Source organism: Manis pentadactyla, chromosome 3 (genome assembly GCF_030020395.1).
Source record: "Manis pentadactyla isolate mManPen7 chromosome 3, mManPen7.hap1, whole genome shotgun sequence".
Classification (NCBI taxonomy): Eukaryota; Metazoa; Chordata; class Mammalia; order Pholidota; family Manidae; genus Manis; species Manis pentadactyla.
In genome coordinates, this window is record NC_080021.1 from 185,553,777 (window position 1) to 185,577,094 (window position 23,318).

General features: G+C 36.2%; 1 protein-coding gene across 6 annotated transcripts in view; it reads left to right on the forward strand.

Moving 5' to 3' along the window:
* Positions 1 to 23,318, forward strand: part of UNC13B (unc-13 homolog B) — a 302,361-nt gene that overhangs the window by 83,699 nt on the left and 195,344 nt on the right. For 4 of the 6 annotated variants that reach the window (XM_057498808.1, XM_057498805.1, XM_057498806.1 and 1 more), the window contains exons 2-5: positions 10,784 to 10,813; positions 13,445 to 13,544; positions 20,367 to 20,484; positions 21,657 to 21,780. In XM_057498808.1, coding sequence (XP_057354791.1) covers positions 13,540 to 13,544; positions 20,367 to 20,484; positions 21,657 to 21,780 — 247 coding nt within the window. In that variant the 5' untranslated portion in view covers positions 10,784 to 10,813; positions 13,445 to 13,539. Of the gene's footprint in view, positions 1 to 10,783; positions 10,814 to 13,444; positions 13,545 to 14,221; positions 14,310 to 20,366; positions 20,485 to 21,656; positions 21,781 to 23,318 lie in introns of all 6 variants that reach the window. The other 2 variants (XM_057498809.1, XM_057498810.1) reach the window with 2 other exon arrangements.

The window sequence follows — 23,318 nt, forward strand, 5'->3', positions numbered from 1 at the left end:
CTGGAAGTCCAAGATGAAGTTTTCAGCATGGCTGAGGTTTTGGTGAAGGCTGTCATCTTGGCTAGCAGATGGCCGCCTTCGTGCTATGTTCTCAGATGGTAGAGAGGGAGAGAGAGCTAGCTTTCTGGTCTCTTATAAGGACATTAATCTCTTCATGAGAACCCCACCCTCATGACCTAATCTAAAACTGCCCCCAAAACTCCCACCTCCAAATTCCATCATACTGAGGGTTGTTCCCTATATAGGAATTTTGAGGGGACACATTCAATCCATAATAACAGCTAATCAAAATTACATTATAAATGAATACCTAATAGCATGGAAAGTTGTTCTAAAATATTTTTGATGGGGAAAAACAGACTGCAAAATAACTAGGTACAGTAAATTCCACACTAGCTAAGTAGAGCAGAAATAATGTATGTTGATTGAAAAAAGACTGAAGATACACAGGATAATGTTATAATGATTACTTTGAGTAACATAGTAGAATTATGGAAAATGTTTTCTTTTTTGATGTTCTCTAAATTTTGTACAATGAATATATACTGGTTTTTTAATAGAAAAAAACCCACAATATATTTTTAGCAATGGAATTGCTAGGTCAAAAGCAGAGAGTTGAAACTTTTTTTTTATGTAATGGGCATTTCTTCTCATGACAGTTGTGACCTTTCTTATCTCTCGTTTTGGTTAAACTTTCTTTAGTGCTTTGATAGGGACTCTTAGTTTTCAAATTTCACAGATGTAACTAAGTTTATAATCTTTTGGTTGTCTTGTATTTCTTGATCTGAAGCAGGTCTCTTAGAGGCAGCAAGTTGTTAGATTCTTATTTTTTAAAAATTTAGTTAATGACTTTTGGTATTACTATTGAGTGATTTAGAAGCTGGGTTTTATTGACATAGTATCTTAGATGTGTGAACTTGTAGAAGTGACTTCATCTGTGCTTCGTGTTTTCCCATGAATAAAATGGAGGTAATATGAGTATATACCTAATAAGGTCAGTGTATGGAATAAATGGCAAAATTCATGTATAGCACTTAGAATGGTATCTTGCCAATAGCAACAATCAGTAAATATTTGTTAATTATCATTTTTCCTGTTGGAAAGTTTAGCTGTTTTATATGACAGCTTCTATGTGTATGCACACATATATGTTTATATGTATATATGTACATAAGCATATATAAATATAAATAGTTAAGTGGGATGTTTACATGTTTTTCTTGATATTTTTTCACTTTTGAACACTTTTTTAATCAATAAAGGTAGATCAATATCATTGTTCTGAATGTTTATATAATATAGCATTGTACCATGATTTACTAAAATATTTTCTTATTAATGAGTATAATTTAGGATATTTCTAATTTCTTGATATTATAAATGTAACTGTGATTAATATCCTTGTGGTTAGAAGTCCTCCTTATAGTACATTGTGTTCTTAGTGTTTTGTAAAGAACACCATGAGTTCCAGAACTACCTCGAAAACTCACTTGGGATTCTGCCCCAAGGTAGTGTGTGAAATACTGTTCTTACTACAGAATCATGCATTTCCATAGTGCTATGCCTTTGCTCATGTTCTTTCCTTATTTGTATTTCCCTGTTTTCATTTTTCATCAGAAGAATGCCCACTTTGTGATCCTGTTAAAATTTGCCTCCTCCTCCACAAACTAAACCAAACCAAAAAAAAAAAAAAATCACAGTTGAAAACCAGAATCTTTTTTCTTTAGGTCCCTTATAGCATCTGTTCTTACTTCCACTTATTCACTCAACAGATATTTGTTAATGTCTTTTATGTTCCAGGCACTTTACAGGCTGCCAGGTGAGTGAGTAGTAAACACATCGTGGTTTTGTCATGGAAGTCACAGACTAGTGGGATAGGACAGCAAACGGGTGATCAAAAATAAATGTGTAAATACAAGTTTTCAAAAGTCTTATAAAGAAAAAGAACTGTGAGAAAATAAGAGGGTTTTATTTTGCAATGGATGGTTAAAGAAGGCCTCTCTGAAGTGAGGACATTTAAAATAAAACCTGAAGGGTGAGAAGGAGCTAATCAGTAGACTATTGAGAAGTGGGGTGGAGGAAGAGCATTCTCTAGAGAGGAAATGGTCCTATTGGAAGACCTTGTGGGTGAAAAGGGATTATTATAGTATTTTAGGAACTAAAAGAATGCTGATGATAGGCTAGAGCAGAGGGAAGAGAGTAAAACCAGAGAAGCTGAAAAGTAAGCAGGGCCAGATCAGGAAGAACTTTATGTCATGGCAGAGTAGATTTAATCTACAGTTTTAAAAGATCGTGGGGGTAGAATGGGTGTAGAATACATTAGAGAGAACAGGAGTTAAAATGGGAGGCTAATAATCTGCAGTAGACTAGGTGGTATATGAGGATGGCTTAGCTTGTAGGTTAATGGAAGTTAAGATGGAGAATAGTGGATGGATTTGAGCACTATTTAGCAGGTGGATTGACAGGACTTGATTGATTGGAAATGGGAGTGACAGAGAAGGGGTCATTGAGAGTTGATTCACAGGTTTCTAGGTTGAGCGGCTAGGTGGCAGTGCAGTTTATTGACTGAGGAACTGAAGACTGGGTGAAAGAACAGTCTTGGTGGGAGGATCAATCAAGAGGTCAGCTGTAGAAATATTGAATTTGAGAAATTAGAGTTTGGATTTCCAAAGACTGGTTTCCAGGTGGACATTTGGAAATTGTAGCCATAGAGATTGTATTTTAAACCATGGGAGTAGATGAAATCTAGAGAATGAGTATAAAGAGAGAAAATGGTAGGAGAGTAAGCTCTGGGAACTCCAACAATCTTGGGTTGCATAGAAGTGGAAGAAAAGTCAGGGCAAAGGAAACTAAAGGGAGCAGCCCTGTATGTGTGATACAAATTAATAGATGTCAGAGAAGTCAAGACAAGTGTATTTCAAAGAACGACTTGTATCTTGAAATAAGATGAGAATTGAGTAGTGTCCATTGGATTTGGCAGCATGGAGGTGATTGGCCTTGTGAAGAGCAGTTTTTGTGGGAGTGGAGCCCAGATTGGAATGCTTAAGAATCAATGGAATGTAGGGAAGTAGATATAAATATATAAAAACAATTCTCTTATAGCATTTGTTTCATATTTGCCTAATATGACTGCTTCCTTGCTAGATTTCTGGTTCTTTTAGGGTAGAGGTGATGTCAGAGTCACCTTTCTGATACCCTTAAGTCTCTTATGATGCCTGGATATGTAACTGGCCGTCAATAAAATGTTGAATGAATACACCACCTTGTAGTTTCCACAGCATACTGTATTTTATTTTATAATAGTAATCTCTTTCAAATTCACTTACTATAAACATTTCTGCTTTTGATCCTTAAGGGCTTCTTGTAGCATTCTTTTTGGTCATCATTAAGACCATTTTTTCATATCCTATATATCTTTTTTTGAAGCATCATTTTTTTTCTTCCTTTAGATCATGAAATGGGGGCTTCATTGTTAAAAAAAAGTTTATACTTGCTATATTCAGTTTATTCCACATTTGTGTAGTTTCTTCTTAGCCATCACTTGGAAACCTGAAAGGGTGGGAACTGAAGGTGTTTTTACGTTCATTCATACCTATAAAAATGTTCTCCACCCTTAGGATTTTGTGAGATTCTTTTTTTTGGTATGGTTTCCATGGAAACACTTATTGAACATCTTTATCAACACATTATTTTTTCACAATCACTGGTTTCTCCAAGTTGGTTTTTAAGTCTTGAGTTTATGCTTGTTATGCCTCCTTTGTGAGTTTATTCTAAAATTTCCCCACTTTATTCTTTTAGTGTTCCTTTGCCTTGAACATTTCTGTGCTCTCCATCTAATTACCTTTCATTGTGTTTGGGAGTCTAAGAGAGGCACACATACTAGATTATTCAGGTTAATATGTAGTCTTTATTCTAAGCCTGGGCTTCTGTCCTGATCTTTTCTCTGCTTCCTTCTCTGATGAGCAAAGTTGGGAACTGAGGAAATCTCAGTATACACTTTTTAATTTTCACCTTTAAATCATAGACCAAATCCAAATGTAAGTAGCTGCCTGATTCCTTTTTTTCTGTTCCCAGCTTGTTTTTGCCTGTCTTTTGGATGTTGACCATCCTAACTGATGTGAAGTGATGTCTCATTGTGGTTTTAATTTGCATTTCCCTGATGATTAGCGATGTGGAGCATCTTTTCATGTGCCTGTCGGCCATCTGAATTTCTTCTTTGGAGAAGTGTCTGTACAGATCCTCTGCCCATTTTTTAATCTGGTTATTTGCTTTTTGGGTGTTGAGGCATGTGAGCTCTTTATATCTTTTGGACATTAACCCCTTATCAGATATGGGACAGATATTGTCCCATACTGTAGGATGCCTTTTTGTTCTACTGATGGTGTCCTTTGCTGTACAGAAGCTTTTTAGTTTGATATAGTCCCACCTGTCAATTTTTGCTTTTGTTTCCCTTGCCCGCAGATATATGTTCATGAAGAAGTTGCTCATGTTTATGTCCAAGAGAGTTTTGCCTATGTTTTCTTCTGTTTTATGGTTTCATGACTTACATTCAGGTCTTTGATCCATTTCGAGTTTACTTTTGTGTATGGAGTTTCATTCTCTTACATATAGCTGTCCAGTTTTGCCAACATTAGTTGTTGAAGAGGCTTTCCTTTTTCCATTGTATGTCCATGGCTCCTTTATCATATATTAATTAGCCATATATGTGTGGGCTTATATCTGGGCTCTCTATTCTGTTCCATTGATCTATGGCTCTGTTCTTGTGCTGTCTTGATTACTGTGGCTTTGGAGCTTGAAGTTAGGGAGCATTATCCACACCCCCTGCTTTATTCTTCCTTCTAAGGATTGTTTTGGCTATTCGGAGTCTTTTGTGGTTCCATATGAATTTTAGAACTATTTGTTCTAGTTCATTGAAGAATGCTGTTGGTATTTTGATAGGGATTGCATTGAATCTGTAGATTGCTTTAGGCAGGATGGCCATTTTGGCAATATTAATTCTTCCTAACCATGAGCATGGGATGTACTTCCACTTATTGATGTCTTCTTTGATGTCTCTCAAGAGGGTCTTGTAGTTTTCAGGGTATAGGTCTTTGACTTCCTTAGTTAGGTTTATTCTTAGGTATTTTATTCTTTTTGATGCAATTGTGAATGGAATTGTTTTCTTGATTTCTCTTTCTGCTAGTTCATCGTTAGTGTATAGGAATGCCACAGATTTGTGCATATTAATTTTGTATCCTGCAACTTTGCTGAATTCAGATATTAGATCTAGTGGTTTTGGAGTGGATTCTTTAGGGTTTTTTATGTACAATATCATGTCATCCACAAACAGGGACATTTGACTTCTTCCTTGCCAATCTGGATGCCTTTTATTTCTTTGTGTTGTCTGATTGCCGTGGCTAGGACCTCCAGAACTATGTTGAATAAAAGTGGGGAGAGTGGGCATCCTTGTCTTGTTCCCAATCTTAAAGGAAAAGCTTTCAGCTTCTCACTGTTAAGTATAATGTTGACTGTGGGTTTGTCATATATGGCCTTTATTATGTTGAGGTACTTGCCCTCTATACCCATTTTGTTGAGAGTTTTTATCATGAATGGATGTTGAATTTTGTCCAATGCTTTTTCAGCATCTATGGAGATGATCATATGGTTTTTGTCCTTCTTTTTGTTGATGTGGTGGATGATGTTGATGGATTTTCTAATGTTGTACCATCCTTGCATCCCTGAGATGAATCCCACTTGATCATGATGGGTGATCTTTTTGATGTATTTTTGAATTTGGTTTGCTAATATTTTGTTGAGTATTTTTGCATCTATGTTCATCAGGGATATTGGTCTGTAATTTTCTTTTTTTGTGGTGTATTTGCCTGGTTTTGGTATTAGAGTGATGTTGGCCTCGTACAATGAGTTTGGGAGTATTCCCTCCTCTTCTAATTTTTGGAAAACTTTAAGGAGGATGGGTATTAGGTCTTCACTAAATGTTTGATAAAATTCAGCAGTGAAACCATCTGGTCCAGGAGTTTTGTTCTTAGGTAGTTTTTTGATTACTAATTCAATTTTTTGCTGGTAATTGGTCTATTCAGATTTTCTGTTTCTTCGTGGGTCAGCTTTGAAAGGTTGTATTTTTCTAGAAAGTTGTCCATTTCTTCTAGGTTATCCAGTTTGTTATCATATAATTTTTCATAGTATTCTCTAATAATTCTTTGTATTTCAGTGGTATCATAGTGATTTTTCCTTTCTCATTTCTGATTCTGTTTATGCGTGTAAATTCTCTTTTTATCTTGATAAATCTGGCTAGGGGTTTACCTATTTTGTTTATTTTCTGAAATAACCAGCTCTTGGTTTCATTGATTCTTTCTGTTGTTTTATTCTTCTTGATTTTGTTTATTTCTTCTCTCATCTTTATTATGTCCTTCCTTCTAGGAATGAGACTGACTTTGGGTCTCATTTGTTGTTTTTTTCTCCAGTGTCATTAATTGTGAAGTGGGACTGTTCATTTGGGATTGTTCTTCTTCTTTAAATAGGCCTGAATTACTATATTCTTTCCTCTTAGAACTGCCTTTGCTGTGTTCCACAGAAGTTGGGGCATTGAGGTGTTGTTTTCATTTGTCTCCATATTTTGCTTGATCTGCTTTAATTTGGTCATTGATTTTTTTAGGAGCATGTTGTTAAGCCTCCATGCGTTTGTGGCCCTTTTTGTTTTCTTTGCACAGTTTATTTCTGTTTTCATACCTTTGTGATCTGAGATGTTGGTTGGTACAATTTCAATCTTTTTGAATTTACTGAGGCTCTTTTTGTGGGCTAGTATGTGATCTGTTCTTTAAAATGTTCCATGAGCTCTTGAGAAGAATTTGTATCCTGTTGCTTTTGGGGGAGTGTTCTATAGATGTCTGTTAGGTCCATCTATTCCAATATATTGTTCAGTGCTTTTGTGTCTTTATTTATTTTCTGTCTGATTGATCTATCCTTTGGAGTGAGTGGTGTGTTGAAGTCTCCTAAAATGAATGCATGAGCAAGTTCTTTCCTTCTTTCTGGCTACAGAGCCAGCCTCCACTGTCAGGGCCGGTGAGCCTCATGCAGGTAGCAGCCTCTGTGTGGCCCTAAGCTGCCATAGGGGGTGCTGCCCTCCTGCTGACCTGGAGCCATGGCAGGTATCACAGGCGATTGGTGCTGGTAGCTGCCGGTAGAACAGAGCTCTTTCATGCTACCCAGCCGCAGTGCCTGCCTCCACTGTCAGGGCCAGTGAGCTGCACACGCAAGGAGCAACCTCTGTGTTAAGCTGCTGTAGTTGCTGTAGGTGGGGCTGCCCCACCGTTGGTCTGGAGTGATGGTGGGAGCATCGGGTTTGCGTGCAAGTACCTGAAGGGAAGAAGGAGTGCAGGCTGCTTATTGCGGTGGGGGGCCTTGGGACTCCATTGCCAGCCAGGGGGATGGAGTGCCTGAAGCTCCTGAAAGTTCCCAACCTGCTGGGCTGAGTCTGTCACCTGTTTCTACTCCTGAGCAGTAAGCTCTGTTTAATCTGTGTCCCTTTAGCAGCCCTCTCATTGTTGGGAAGTCTTTCCAAGTGCCCGTCTTTCTTTTGTCCCAGAGCAGCTGATTGTGGGAGCCTTTTCTCCACAAGCAGCTGGAATCTGTCACTGACTTTGCTTTTCAACCCCTGTGATCTCCAGAACACCATGCAATGTGGGTTTGTGCTCCCAGAGCATATTTCTAGGGCTGGGTATTTAGCAGTCCTGCGCTCCCTTCCTGCTGTTTCTTTTCCTCCCACCAGTGAACTGCATTTGGGGGATTGCTTGGGTCCCACTGGGTCGCAGCTTTGTTACTTTACCCTTTTCAGTGATGTAGATTTTCTGTTCTCTTTTCCCAGATGTATACTGGCTGGTGCAATCTTACTTATGGTCACTCTTTTAGGAATAGCTGTATTTGCTGTATTTTCATATTATATGTGGTTTTGGGAGAGATTTCTGACTTACTTTTCACACCACCATCTTTTCTTCCCCTTCAGTTATGTGTTTTTAATTTCAAATTTCACTTGTTCATTGCTGGTATATAGGAAAGTGATAGACTTTTGTACATTAACCTTGTATTCTGTAACGGAGTTTTTTGGTTGATTTTCTTGAATTTTTTACACAGATGATCTTGTCATCTGTTTAACATAGATGACCATGTCATTTGTAAGAACAAAAATTTTTTGAGATATCCATCTTTTTTGCAATATAACATACTAGTTGTTTTATTGACTATTTTTAAACTAAAATATGGTTTATACATAATATTGGTTTTAGGTGTACAACATAGTGATTTGACAGTTATGTACATTATTCAGTGCTCACCATAAGTGTAGTTTCCATCTGTCAGCATACAAAGAAATTATATTATTGATTATATTCCCTGTGTTGTACTTTCATCCCCATAACTAATTTATTTTATAATTAGAAGTTTGTACCTTTTATTCCCTTTACCTTTTTTGCCCATCTTCTGACTCCCCTCTCCTCTCTGTGTTGATTTGTTTTGTTTTTAGATTCCACATATAAGTGAAATCACATGGTATTTGTCTCTCTCTGCCTGGTTTATTTCACTCAGCATAATACTCTCTAGGTCCATCCATCTTGTCACAAATGATAAGGTTTCATTTTTTATGGATGAATAGTATTCCATTGTGTATATATGCCACATTTTTTTACTGAAGGAATAAAAGTTTTTAAAAGAAAAAATGTATAGAGAATAATAATATATTGCATACTTTGTATTCACTACCTAGATTAACATAAGTTAATGCCTTGTCATATTGGTGCAGATTTTTAAAAATGTGGATAAAGCAAACTTTTATCTCCCAACATACAATCACTCTCAAAGTTACTGTGTGAGATACAAGGATTTATAAGAAACATTTATTTGGTCTTCATGAATAGTTCTGAAAATGCTTCAGAGGCATAAAGGTGAGATGAATGTCTTGTTATTAGTGAGACTTTTGGATCCCACCCAGTGAATTTGTTACAATTATTCATGTACATGTATTTGTGTGGGTATAGTTTTCATTTCTCTGGAGTGAATACTCAGAAGGCTATTCCTGGAACACATGATAAGTGTATGTTTAACTTTGTAAGAATTTGCCAAGTTGTTTCCCAAAGTGGTTGTTCCATTTTGCGTTCTCACCAGCAGTTATAAGAGTTCTAGTTGCTCTGTGTCCATATCAACACTTGGTATTGTCAGATTTTTAAATTTTAGGCTATCTAGTGTGTGTATCATGGTATCTCATTATGGTTTTAATTAACATTTTCCTGATGATAATGATAAGGAGCATCTTTTTATTTCCTTATTTGCCACCTGTATTTTTTTTTTTTTGATGAAATGTCTGTTCGAATCTTTTGTCTAATTTAAAATGTGGGTTGTTTGATACTATTGAGTTTCGAGATTTATTATAATCCTTTATCAGTCTTTTTGGATATGTTTTGCAAATATTTCCTCCTAATCTATGGCTTGCCTTTTAATAGTGTCTTTTGAGGAACACATGTTTTGAATTCTAAGTCTAGTCTATTTTTTTTTCTTTTAAACTTAATGCTTTTTATCATTTTGCCTAGCCCAAGTTCACTAAGATTTTTTTCCTGTTTTTTTAGATGTTGTATAGTTTTAGCTTTTATATTTAGTTCTATTCATAATTCATTTCAAGTTGTTTTGCATATGGTGTAAGGATAGTATATATTTTACATCTATATAATTACATATTTCACATATTATATTTATATATATTTCTATTTATTCCATTAATTTATTGCTACTTTTATGCCAGCGCCATACTGTCTTGATTACTTTAGCTTTTAGTAAGTCTTGAATTAAGTGAAATTACTTAATTCACTTAAGTGAAGAATAATTGGGAAGAGGAATTGAAATGAGACTTTAAGAGACAATTCAATGGAAGACACACTGTTTTCAATAAAAGGAAATAGGTTTTAGCATTAATATTTTAGTCTGAAAATGGAGAGTCCTTGTAAAAGTTATGGAATTACCCATCTCTTGGAAATATTTTAAGCAGGGTGTGGATGTTGTAATGTAGGACAGAGAGAATGGCAGTCTGTACCTTCAAGTACCCTTTTCAGACATTGTGTCTTGATATATCCTTTTATTTTTTTACCCTGTGTCACTTAGCCCCAACTTCATTTGTAGAAAGATATACTTAGTGCTTTCTGGAATTTAGCAGTTTTCTGGTATGAGCGTAGTCTTCGACCTTTCCTAGAAGTTGCATGCTGCAATCCCAGTGTGGGATTCTTTCTTTGCAGTTCTTCACTGACATTTTGGCAGCTCTTTTTGATCATTTGGCCAGGATTTCCTCTTGTTATCTGTCTATTCCCAGAAAGAAGTTACTTCACACTTTTGTTAAAATCCTGTTGTCTAGATCTGTCCTATTGTGTTCTTCCTTTGGCATGAATGGAATGGAGGGAGTTTCTATAATGGGTTTTATATAAGGAACATATATAACTTTAGAAAGATACCTGACAAGAAACTGGTTTCCTGATGTAGGAGTAATGTAGTTCCCTCTACCTCCTTGTCAAGAGGCTGTAAGAGATTTCTGCCCAGAGTATGAGATTAGGTTGGATGACTTTTAAGGGCCATTCTAATTCTCTGCCTTCAGCTTTGATCAGAAGTTCCAGCTTATTTTCTGTCCTAAAGACTTCGACTTAAAATTTAGTCTAAACTCTAACTTTGGCATATAGTAGGTGCTGAAGAAATGTTGGTTAAATCAATAAGTTGGCAAAAATTCTTCATGGTGTCCTCTTTTTTTGTCTTGCAGTCAAAAGAGCCAAATTCCAGGGTTCACCAGGTAAGGTCAGCCTTTAATTATTAGGCCCTTTCCTCCCATACTTGCTGTGATTTAAAAGCAGGCTTTTAAACAATCATTAATTCCATTTAATTCATTGATTAAGTTAATTAAATTCCCTAAATTCATTAAATTCTTGACTAAAAAATAATATGGGGAGGTGTTGGTCAAGGAGATACAATGTTTCAGTTAAGCAAGATGGATAATTTCTGGAGATTAATGTACAAAAATGTGTCTATAGTTAACAAGTATTGTATGCTTGAAATTTGCTAAGAGGGTAATCTTAAGTGTTCTCAAGGAAAATGGTAACTGTGAGGTGGTAATGAATATGTTAATCAGCTTTATTGTGGTCATTATTTCACAATGTATATGTATATTAAATTATCAAGTTGTATACCTTAAATATATACAATTTTTAATTGTCTTTTGCACCCCAGTAAAGCTGGAAAAAAATGAATGCTGTTGTATAAAGCATTAATTAAATCTGTCTATATCTAATAAAAAGTTAAAATCCCTTTATCTCTTGGCAAACTCAATTCTACTTATCAGAAGTAGCTATTTATAGATTTTTATATACCTTTTTAGATGTTTTCTGTGTATGTGCATACATACACTAATGAATCAACTATATATATCTTTGTGCAACGTGCTTTTATTCCAGCCACATATCATGAAAGTCGTGTGTGTGTGTATACATATATCTGGTTCTTTTAAAGTATTATACAGAATTTTGTTGTAGATTTGTACCCTGGGTCCCTGATTGATGAATATTTAGGTCATTTCCAATTTTTTGCTGTTACAAGCAGTAAGTGGTTCTTACACATTTATCGTTGCCTCTTTTTGCAGGTGTATCTGTACACTAGAGTCCAGAAGTAGAGAATTAATGGTCCAAAATATATATTTTTTAAAAAGTTGGTAGCTATTCCCAAATTGCTTTTCTGAAAGTTTTTGCTAGATTATACTCAGACTAAAAGTATATGAGTGTTCATTTTCCCATGTCTTTATTAATATTATATAATATGAAACTTTTAAATCTTTGCCTTATCTGATGGTGAAAGTGGTATCTCCTTATTTTAATACACATTTCCTTAATTGTGAATGTCAAGTTATAAAGTCTCTGGTTACTGCTAGGGAAAAGGGAGGATACTAGTGATTACTGGAAGAAAAAGAACATGATTGGAAAGCTAGGAAAATAAGAAAAACTGCACGTTAGGTGTGTAACAGGAACTAAAGCAGTTTCTGAGCCTACTGCTCTTTCCACTGGCCCTGGGTTAGGTCTTTTTTCTGAGAATCTGTTCTGTTCTCTTATCTTCCAGCTGACTTGCTGTGCTTACCCTGTCTTGCATACAGCCTGTAATGACTGCTCCAGTGAAATTTATGTCTCTCCTTTGAGTTTCAGCACCAACCACCAACTGTCACTATTTCTTTGTTTTCCCTATTTACAGTCTTCTGAGAGGGAATCATATTGGTCTCAGTTTTGAGCCAGCCCATAGATTGGCTGCTCTTGGATAGCATCTATCCCTTGTCTGGTCAGCTGTGGTTAGATGTGGGGACTGGAGTATGACATCCTGTGTCAGAAAGCATAGCTTAGTAGTCTACTACACTGCTACTACTGGTGTTGATGGAAATTCACTCATATAGTTGGGCTTGTATCTGCATGTATCCTTGGTATTATTGTAGTAAATTATATCTAAATATATGTCTAAATGTAAAACTATATACTTTTTAATGATACTTGAAATATTTTACCTTTTGTGCTAGAAGTACAAGATGGGGCCCATTTTCTCACACCTCTAATATTAGGTAATAATTTTAAGCAATTTCTTTGCCAATTTGAGTAAAAAATGATAGTTATCTTTTTTTCATTTCATGAAGTTATGATTAATTTCTTACATAGAAAAGTGAGTCTCAATTCAGTGCCCTTAATCATGGCTGATGCAAAGGTGAAGGCCAAATGTGCTGTAAAGCAATAGGTCAGCCTTCTGAGTTTTTGAGTTTCAGGTTTTCTATCTTTGTTTAGTACTAATTTATAGTCTCAGGGTAGAGAATTTCCTTTCCCCAGCTGTGTGATACTATTTCTTTTTAGGTAAGTTGTGCATTAGGCCAACCTGGATTTAGCAATTTGAAATCCACTTCCTTCATGAGGATTTTTCATCAGTTCTTGTCCCTATGAAGAGCTAGAGCCCTTTCCTCTTATGCAATCCTTTATCACTTTTTCTCTTATGGTAGTTACTTTCTATATTTTATTAAATTTACTTATCTTGTCTGCAAACTGCAGGTGTGCTATAAAATCAATTTTGTTATAATTAACATTTTAATAGATTAGGAAATATCAATGTATCATATCTTGTATTTCACAAAGCTTTTATTTTCATTTGTATGTGTGTCTGCTGGGTCAAATATAAAATATTTCTTAAATTTGAAAAACACTGTAATAGATAATGCTTTTGAGAATAGTATGTGTGTTCCAATTTTTTTTGCAGCTCTGTATGCTAAGAATGATATATTGTATAACATACAGCTTCATCTTTTCTTCATGTAATACTTTAATTTGGATATTAATGCCAAGGGCTTTGTGAGATTGGGTAATTATCTGAGCACTAAGTTGTATCTTCATTTTGCATTTTTTCAAAGATAAATTTAACACATACGTGACCTTGAAAGTGCAGAATGTGAAAAGCACAACTGTAGCAGTTCGTGGTGATCAGCCTTCCTGGGAACAAGATTTTATGTTGTAAGTATTTTGCAGCAGCATAGTGCCTTTAATATTTGATAATCTTTCCAAGGTAATTTCCAAGGTAACCCTGGAGTAAACAGTTAGAGGCTGAAGATTTTGTGTATGTCTAATATTTATAAAATATGTTCCATATTTTAATATGTTAACATGTTAAATATTCATTTTGAAAACTACAGAGTTACAGGAACAAGTGAGTTGTATGTAGGTAAAGTACATCTGCAGTTTTGCTCTCTCCTGGATTTGTGATCTGTTCTTAGAGATGAATTATGAATGCAAGTAAACTAATTAATTTATGTGGGTGAAAATACTACTTAGATTTTCCCAGTGGGTAGAATTAGGATATAGGCCAAGATACTTAGCATGATATTAAACATAACTTAAACTTTCTTTGATTCTCAGAAAGCTCCTTGAAGGAATGTGGTTACACATGTAAGAGACTGTGTTGGTGTGTACCCAAGGCACCTGCTTTAGAAAATAAGGATATCTGTGCTTATAATCCTTTTGCTTTATGGAGTAAAATGCTCTACCATCATCTAATAATAAAAATGAGTAACTGTTAGTAGAATTTATCATATATATGACAGAAAAATTAGTGTATTATGGTTGTAAGCTCTGGCTTTAAAAACTTGATACTCCTTTTTTATTGTCTTCATGGGAATTTTTTCCTGTTTTAGAAGAGGGGAAAGAAATGCAGATGATCATTTGAAGGACTGGATAAAAATCGTTTAATTTCTCTGAGTGCCAGTGTCCTTATCTGTAAAGGTCTGTCTTTCTTACAAGGTTATTTTTGTGTTTTGGGAAGGTGGGCATGAGGGGATCAAACAAGAAAATGTGGTAAAATTTCTGTGAAATTTGAAATTGAAGTGAAATTGCTTTGTAAGTTTTATAGTGCCTCTCAGAGACACAAAGGGATGGTTATTTTTATCGGGAAATACTCCAATCCTCTGGGCTTTTAATATGTTGCTTCTTATAGTATGATTTAGGAAACTTGATTATAATAGATAAAAAGTAAGATTCTGAGGGGTTGGGCTAAGACAATAGCAGAAGGGATAGGCAGAAAAAGATGGATAGAAGATGTTAAGGAGGTAGAACCAAGACTTGCATGATTGGGTGGGTGGCATGCTGCTCATTAGGATAGGGGACAATGTAAGATCAGTTATGGACAAGCTTATATTTGAGGTTCTTATAGGACAAGTACAGGAAGATAGGTACAGAAGATAGAAACCTGAACCTGGATCAAAGTAAGAAGTCTGGATTGGAGAAATGTTATGGTCAGTTGAAGTCACAGGCATAGATGAGAAAGCTTAAGCAGAAAGTGTATAGGTTGCGAAAAAGGCCTGGGGTAGAGCCTGGAGAGAACCAGCATTTAAAGAGGGGACAAAGAGGACTAAAAAGGAATGAGCAGAGGAAGAAGGAGAAACAGGAGATAGTGGTGTCCTGGAAGCTGAGGGAGAACTGACGTCTCAAGAAGAAAGAGGCCAGTGGTGTCAAATTTCTCACTGGTTGCCTCTCTTTCAAGATCATAAACCTCATTCATTTCCTTTGTTAAACTGACATGAGTGAGACCATGTATTCCTTTCTTTATACATGTAGCATGCAGTCAGCTATGAACAGTTTATTCAGGTTTCTTCCCATACCACTGTTAGCCATACCACATGTCTGGCTATGGTATATAAATCGAGCAATACTACTTTGTTATGACTTCTAGTTGGCTATAAGAATCACTGTTACAGTTGATCCCAGCACGTGACAGATAGGGATCTTCTGCAGCTCCCATCAGCATAGCTAGCTTTAATCTTGTGTGTTTGCTTTCCAGTTTCCCATAGCACTTCCCCTTTCAACTCTGCTGTGATATGTTTGAATTTTCTTCTGTCTCCCATCTTGAGTGAATTTTGTCTTCTCCCCTTCTACCACAGGGATTTGATTAGCTACATTCTTCATCTCTCTGCATCTATTCCTATTCTTCCTACCCTGTCCTTTTGTCACTGGCAACTCCATTTTTGGTCTCCTGCCTTTCTTTCTCCTTTTTCCTTCTGATGTGGAAGATTATTACCTTTAATATTTTACCTTAAATATTTTTGTACCTTATTTTCAGGACTAAGTTCATTTCTGAAGGGCAAGGAGGTCATCTTCACTCACTGAGTTTGCCTAGCCCAGTATCTTGTATACACACATGCATATATACCATTGATTTGAGTTAACCATTGAGAGAGAAAAGAAACTTCCTAGAGCTCTGGGGATGAGGCATAAATAGAGCTCTCAGACTTTTCTTAGTTGGGCCTGCTGGGCAAACATGGATGAGGTAAGAATCTTCTTATAGAAGGTACTCTCATTGTTTGGGCCTAACTCCCCAGAGGTCCCTGAAGAACATCATTATCTGTCCAATCAAAGCTGTAAAAACCTCTGGCTTTTTTTTTTTTTTTTACTCTATTGGCTTGAGATGATATTTAAGACTTCCTTTGATATTATGTAATTATACCTGAGCAATTTTTCTTCCAGATTCAAAAGATTTGTGGTCATTACATATATTTTACAAGGCTAAACAATAATGAAACTGTGACAAAAGTTTAGTTTCCACACTGTTAACACCCTAACTTAGTGGCTGGGTCTAGTCACCTACTTTGTGGCTTTGAACAGCTCTCCATTTAGCTGTAAGTTTTTGAAGACAGGAACTGGGTCCCGGATTATGTGTCTTCCCCAGAGTATCAAGACATATGTATTATATATGCTTAGGAAATATTAATTAACTGAACAAATGACCGTATTAGTACATTCTCTGTTCTATTGTGTTTATGTAAAAAGGGCAAATTTTCTTTGCTTTACTAATTTTCAACACACCTAATATGAATTCTATAGCTATAATTCCACATCCCAAATTTCTGACTCTGAGAACGTATATCTCAATATTACAATAGGGAACCCAAGCTTTCTCTAAACACAAATCTGAAATTTGTGATGAATAGCTGTTTTCTTGAGAACACCTTTCTGCTGGAATTGGCTTTTTTTTTTTTCATTTTTCTCTTCCATTTCTCCTTAAATAACCTTGTGTTTCAGTAAGAGCTTTCTGTAGAATGTTTTCATCATTAATGTAAGTGTTTACTTGTTCCACCTTAAGATTATAATTACTTTTGAGTTAGCCCTTCCAAGCTGATATTCTACCATGTCTGACACTACTTTTGCTTAGTGGTTATCTGAATTTTGCTGGAATAATTTCTTTTCAAATAATATTTTTCCTAGTTGCTATTACAGGGAAGTTATTTTATTTATCCTCAACCTGTATTAATCCTTTTGTTTATAAGTGACAGTGCCTACTTTAACTGATAATGACTAATGGGTTCTCCAAGGCTGAGTAGTGTTAACTGGCACGTTCTGGTGTCCCTCACCTGCCTCTGATTACATGTTCCTATCAAATTCAGATGTTCTCAGTGGTCCTTCTACTTTCATGAACTCCCTTTCATAAATCTTGTAAGGAACTCTTGCCTTTTCCTAAAAATTTCCTGTATACAGTCCATAGATAGAGTTGGAGACAGTGTTAGTATTAACAATAAAACATATAAAACTGTTGCCTAAGGGTGGAGATTACAGGCAGGCAGTAATGCCCTTATTGCTTGGCTTTTTTTTTCTTTCTGTGAAACTGTATTAATGTAATCATGATAATAGCTCCATAGGAGAGAGGGACAAAGTCTGACAAAGACATTTTCCTATGGATATCCTACATAGGTTTTTAGGAACCTAAAGAATGGTTGCAACACCCAAAGAAATAAAAGGCATCCAGATTAGCAAGGAAGAAGTTAAACTGTCCCTGTTTGCAGATGACATGATATTGTACATAAAAAACCCTAAAGAATCCACTTCAAAACTACTAGGTCTAATACCTGAATTCAGCAAAGTTGCAGGATACAAAATTAACACACAGAAATCTGTGACATTCCTATACACTAACAATGAACTAGCAGAGAGAGAAATCAGGAAAAGAATTCCATTCACAATTGCATCAAAAAGAGTAAAATACCTAGGAATAAACCTAACCAAGGAAGTGAAAGACCTATACTCTGAAAACTACAAGACACTCATAAGAGAAATTAAAGAAGATACCAATAAATGGAAACACATCCTGTACTCATGAATAGGAAGAATTCATTTTGTCAAAATGGCCATCCTGCCTAAAGCAAACTACAGATTCAAAGCAATACCTATCAAAATACCAACAGCATTCTTCAATGAACTAGAGAAAATCATTCTAAAATTCATATGGAAGCACAAAAGACCCTGAATAGCCAAAACAATCCTGAGAAGGAAGAATAAAGGTGGGAGGATTATGCTCCCCAACTTCAAACTTTACTGCAAAGCCACAATAATCAAGACAATTTGGTACTGGCACAAGAACAGAACCATAGACCAATGGAACAGACTAGAGAGCCCTGATATCAACCGAACCATATATGGGCAATTAATAAATGATAAAGGAGCCACGGATATACAATGGGGAAATGACAGCCTCTTCAACAGCTGGTGTTGGCAAAACTGGACAGCTGCATGTAAGAGAATGAAACTGGATTACTGTTTAACCCCATACACAAAAGTAAACTTAAAATGGATCAAAGACCTGGATGTAAGTCATGAAACCATAAAACTCTTAGAAGACAGCATAGGCAAAAATCTCCTGAACATAAGCATGACCAACTTCTTCCTGAATGCATCTCCTCGAGCAAGGGAAACAAAAGCAAAAATGAACTCATGGGACTGCATCAAACTAAAAAGTTTCTGTATGGCAAAGGACACCATCAACAGAACAAAAAGGCATCCTACAGTATGGGAGAATATATTTGTAAATGACATATCCCACAAGGGGTTAACATCCTAAATATATAAAGGACTTACACACCTCAACACGCAAAAAGCAAATAACCCAATTAACAAATGGGCAGAGGATAGGAAGGGACAATTCTCCAAATAAGAAATTCAGATAGCCAACAGACACATGAAAAGATGCTCCACATCACTAATCATCAGGGAAATGCAAATTAAAACCACAATGAGATATCACCTCACACCAGTAAGGATGGCCAGCATCGAAAAGACAAAGAGCAGCAAATACTGGCGAGGATGCGGAGAAAGGGGAACCCTCCTACACTGCTGGTCGGAATGTAAGCAAGTTCAACCATTGTGGAAAGCAATATGGAAGTTCCTCAAAAAACTAAAAATAGAAATACCATTTGACTCAGAATTCCCACTCCTTGGAATTTACCCAAAGAATACAACTCAGATTCAAGAAGACATATGCACCCCTATGTTTATTGCAGCACTTTTTTTGTTTTGTTTTGTTTTTTGTTTTTGAGAGGACATCTCTCATATTTATTGATCAAGTGGTTGTTAACAACAATAAAATTCTGTATAGGGGACTCAATGCACAATCATTAATCAACCCTAAGCCTAATTCTCAACAGTCTCCAATCTTCTGAAGCATAATGAACAAGTTCTTACATGGTGAACAAATTCTTACATAGTGAATAAGTTCTTACATGGTGAACAGTGCAAGGGCAGTCATCACAGAAACTTTCATTTTTGATCACGCATTATGAACTATAAACAATCAGGTCAAATATGAATATTCGTTTGATTTTTATACTTGATTTATATGTGAATCCCACATTTCTCCCTTATTATTATTATTATTATTATTATTTTTTTTAATAAAATGCTGAAATGGTAGGTAGATGCAAGATAAAGGTAGAAAACATAGTTTAGTGCTGTAAGAGGGCAAATGTATATGATCAGGTGTGTGCCTATAGACTAGGTATTAATCCAAGCTAGACAAGGGTAACAAAACATCCACGGATGCAGAAGATTTCTCTCAGAACAGCGGGGGTGAGGTTCTAAGCCTCACCTCTGTTGATCCCCAATTTCTCACCTGATGGCCCCCCTGCGACTGTGCCTGTCTTAGGTTGTTCCTCCCTTGAGGAATCTTACCCGTCTCTGGCTAACCAGTCATCTTCTGGGGCCATACAGGGAAATGTAAAGTTGGTAAGTGAGAGAGAAGCAATATTGTTTGAAAAGGTTAGCTTTTTACTTCTTTGCAGATTTATATTGCAGCACTTTTTACAATAGCCAAGATATGGAAGGAACCTAGGTGTCCATCAGTAGATGAATGGATAAAGAAGAGGTGGTACATAATGGAATACTATTCAGCCTTAAGAAAGAAACAAATCCTACCATTTGCAACAACATGGATGGAGCTGGAGGACATTATGCTCAGTGAAATAAGCCAGGTGGAGAAAGACAAGTACCAAATGATTTCCCTCATAACAATGAAGCAAAACTGAAGGAACAAAATGGCAGTAGACTCAGAGACTCCAAGAATGAACTAGTGGTTACCAAAGGGAAGGGCTGTGGGAGGGTGGGTGGGGAGAGAGGGAGAAGGGGATTGAGGGGTATTAGGTTTAGTACACATGGTGTGGGGGATTACAGGGAGAACTGTGTAGCACAGAGAAGGCACATAGTGGATCTGTAGCATCTTACTACACTGATGGACAGTGCTTGCATTGGGGTAGGGGTTGAGAGTTGATAATATGGGTAAATGTAGTAACTACATTGTTTTTTAATGTGAAACCTTGAAAGAGTGTATATAAGAGTGTGTATCAATAATACCTTAATAAAAAATTAAAAATAAAAAAGTTGTTGCAGCATTATGGGACATTTTAGTTTTCCCTGACGATGGGATCCTGGTGCTAAAGTATTAAAGGTTTAGCAAAACAGGAGATGTAGCTGTTTCTTTGATTTTATCTGGCTTTCTTTAAGGGGCTTTCTTTTTTGTTTTAGTGAGATTAGTCGCCTGGACCTGGGTTTGAGTGTGGAGGTGTGGAACAAAGGACTGATCTGGGACACGATGATGGGGACTGTGTGGATTGCACTGAAGACTATTCGTCAGTCAGATGAGGTCAGTCAGTGCATTGCCCATTTCGAGGTATGGTTCTAGCTCTTGCTTCTTCCCATCCTAGCTTTCATTGAGCTAATATTCATCCATACATCTCAGATTGCTCTGTCCTCTTTCTAATTAGAGGGCATGCAATCAGCCTATTCCTAACCTCACCCAGAGGTTCAGGGGGTTTACTTAAGTTTAAACTTTCCTCTGCCCTGTGGCTGGACTCAGAGGTGCCAGTGCACCTCATTAGCCTTGTCAAGTAGACAGCCCCATCTGAATAGTCTCTCTCGCGCGCTCTCTCTCTCTCTCTCTCCCTCTCTCTCTGTGTGTGTGTGTCTGTGTATGAGATCTACGTTACCTGTGGTTTCTGCATTCCCTCTAAGGCACTATCCTGGGAGAAGTCCCATTAAAGTTCTTCATCTTGCCGGTTAGGTCATGTTCCCTGTTTTGTTCTTGAGTCACCAGTCCCCAGGGAACTGTTTTCAGCCTTCTTTCATCACACATAACTGTGATAGTAACCAACTATCAGGCTCGGCAATTGGTATTCACACTGTCTCTATACATTATTTTCAAGACTAAACTCCTACTCCTTTTCCCAGAGTAGAACATACCTCAGGATCATTTCCCCATAGATGTTTACTTTGAACCTGGACAGAATCTATTGTGCTCCTATTTGGCTTTAACATGGACTATGAGTTTTCTCTGAAAGTGGGGCTAGTGAAGGAGTGCTTCTGTTACCTAAATTTCTTTTAGTTCAGCTCAAGCTACTTCCCTAGGCTGATAGGCAGTTTACTGTGGCTCCAGCTCAGGTCTACTTAACTAGTAATATTAGTAGCTTTTTACTATTAGAAGTAGCAACACATATTAAATGACACAGTCATTAAGAATTGTGCAGAGTAAATATTGATCAATGAATGTTCAGTTTTGAGTTTGGTACTCTGGAAATTCTATCCTCAGTGGGATTGCAGAGAGCTGAGCACAGTGAAAGCTGCTTTCTTTCTCACAGCAGAGGGAGAAGACAATTCACATGTAGGAGAGGCAAGTGGTGACAGAGGTGTGTTTGCCTCATCAGGATGTGAGTGGTTAAAGCTCTCCAACAAGGAGATTCAGAGAAAAACACCTGGCTCTTAACACCAAAAGGGGAGTCAAGAAAGAGAAAAGTTTAATCTTACATCTCTGTTTTCTAGGAAGGTCCTGGGGAGTGGTCCACATTGGAGGCAGAGACATTAATGAAAGATGATGAGATCTGTGGAACTAAAAACCCAACTCCCCATAAAATTCTGCTTGATACAAGATTTGAGTTGCCTTTTGGTGAGTCTGGTTAGATTTTTAAAAACCATTAATACATTTTATCATATTATTTAAAATTGTTTGCTAGTTGTTTCATTTTTGTCTTGTTGGCCATCTCTGAGGGCATTCTATCTTCTTTCACTCAATTCCCTGTAACATCTAGCTCAGTTTAGGACTCTAAACTGGTGTTCATTAAGAATCCACACTAAAAGCATTCCCTTCAAGTCAATTAGTTTTCTATGACTATTTATTATAATGACTTAGAAATATCTGCTTGTTAGAGAATATCAATGATTTATTCTTTCGATAATATTTTAACATTTATTGTCTTGAAGTGAATATATACCCTATGATTAGTTAATTTAAACATTAAAGTAACACTAATAAATAGAATAATAATTTAAAAGTATTCTAAAAATATCACAAAGTACATTATCATGGTAAAAATTATATAAAGTATGGAAATGTATGTGGATAAGAAGTTAAAAGTTTCTCTTCCCACTTGAAGCTTCTTTGCATGACTCAGAGATAAACCACTGTTAACTTTCTTGTACCTTGGTTTAGACATAAGATTTCCTTTTGAGAAACTTATTTTGGTAAAGTTTAGATCATACTCTCTGTACTGTATAGAGTGAGATATAGTGTTGTATGAGTTACTGAAGCATATTGTACACCATTCCATGTTATACTTTAAGGTCTATCTTGCTGATATGAACAGCTGCCTATGCCATAAATTAAGCAATCCTTTGTTTGTTAACATGTAGATTATTTACATTTTTTGATATTACATACTGCTGCAACAAACATCTTTGTATATCTGTGCCCATTATGAGTCTAGGATAAATTCCTTACAGTAGAATTTAAGGAATGGGTCATAGTATCACCAAGTTACTGCTCAAAAAGATTATACCAATTATATTCTTACCGATTGTATCTGAGATACCTTTTCTGCACATCTTTGCTGACATTTTGTATTTTCCAATTTTTAGGTCCTTTCTGTCAAATTGGTTTAAATGGATCTTGTTTAATTTATTAGTTCAATTTGAATTTTGACTGTTCACATTATTGATATTTATGTGTAATTGTTATTGCTGCTATTTTATGATTTTAATCTGCATTTTTTACCTTACGGTTATTTAAGCTAAAATGGTGTGATTTTCTGATAAGCTCAGAAAAAATCCGGAACAACTATTACTTCAGAAAAATAGAAAGGAAGACCTTTTGTGTGTCTGTAAGCCAAATTGCAGATGAGAGAAAAAGCAATTGGAGTTCTTGCTTATGCCTGAGTTGCTTGAATTCTTAGTGCTGTGTTTCTGGCTACACTTGTCTGGAATGGAGTTTCTGTCTTATCAAATTGGAGGGGGAAGATAGGAGTGTGTCTTGATTTAGAAGACCACAGAAATTGGCTATTGTTAAAGTTTGAGTAGATTTTCTTGAATAAATATTTGATTTGCTGTTTGCTTGCCATTTCCAGAGACTTTAAATGACTTTTTTCTTTACACATACAGTTTTTTTAGGGAGTGAGTCTGTGGAACTTAAATCATCATGCTAGAAGTCTG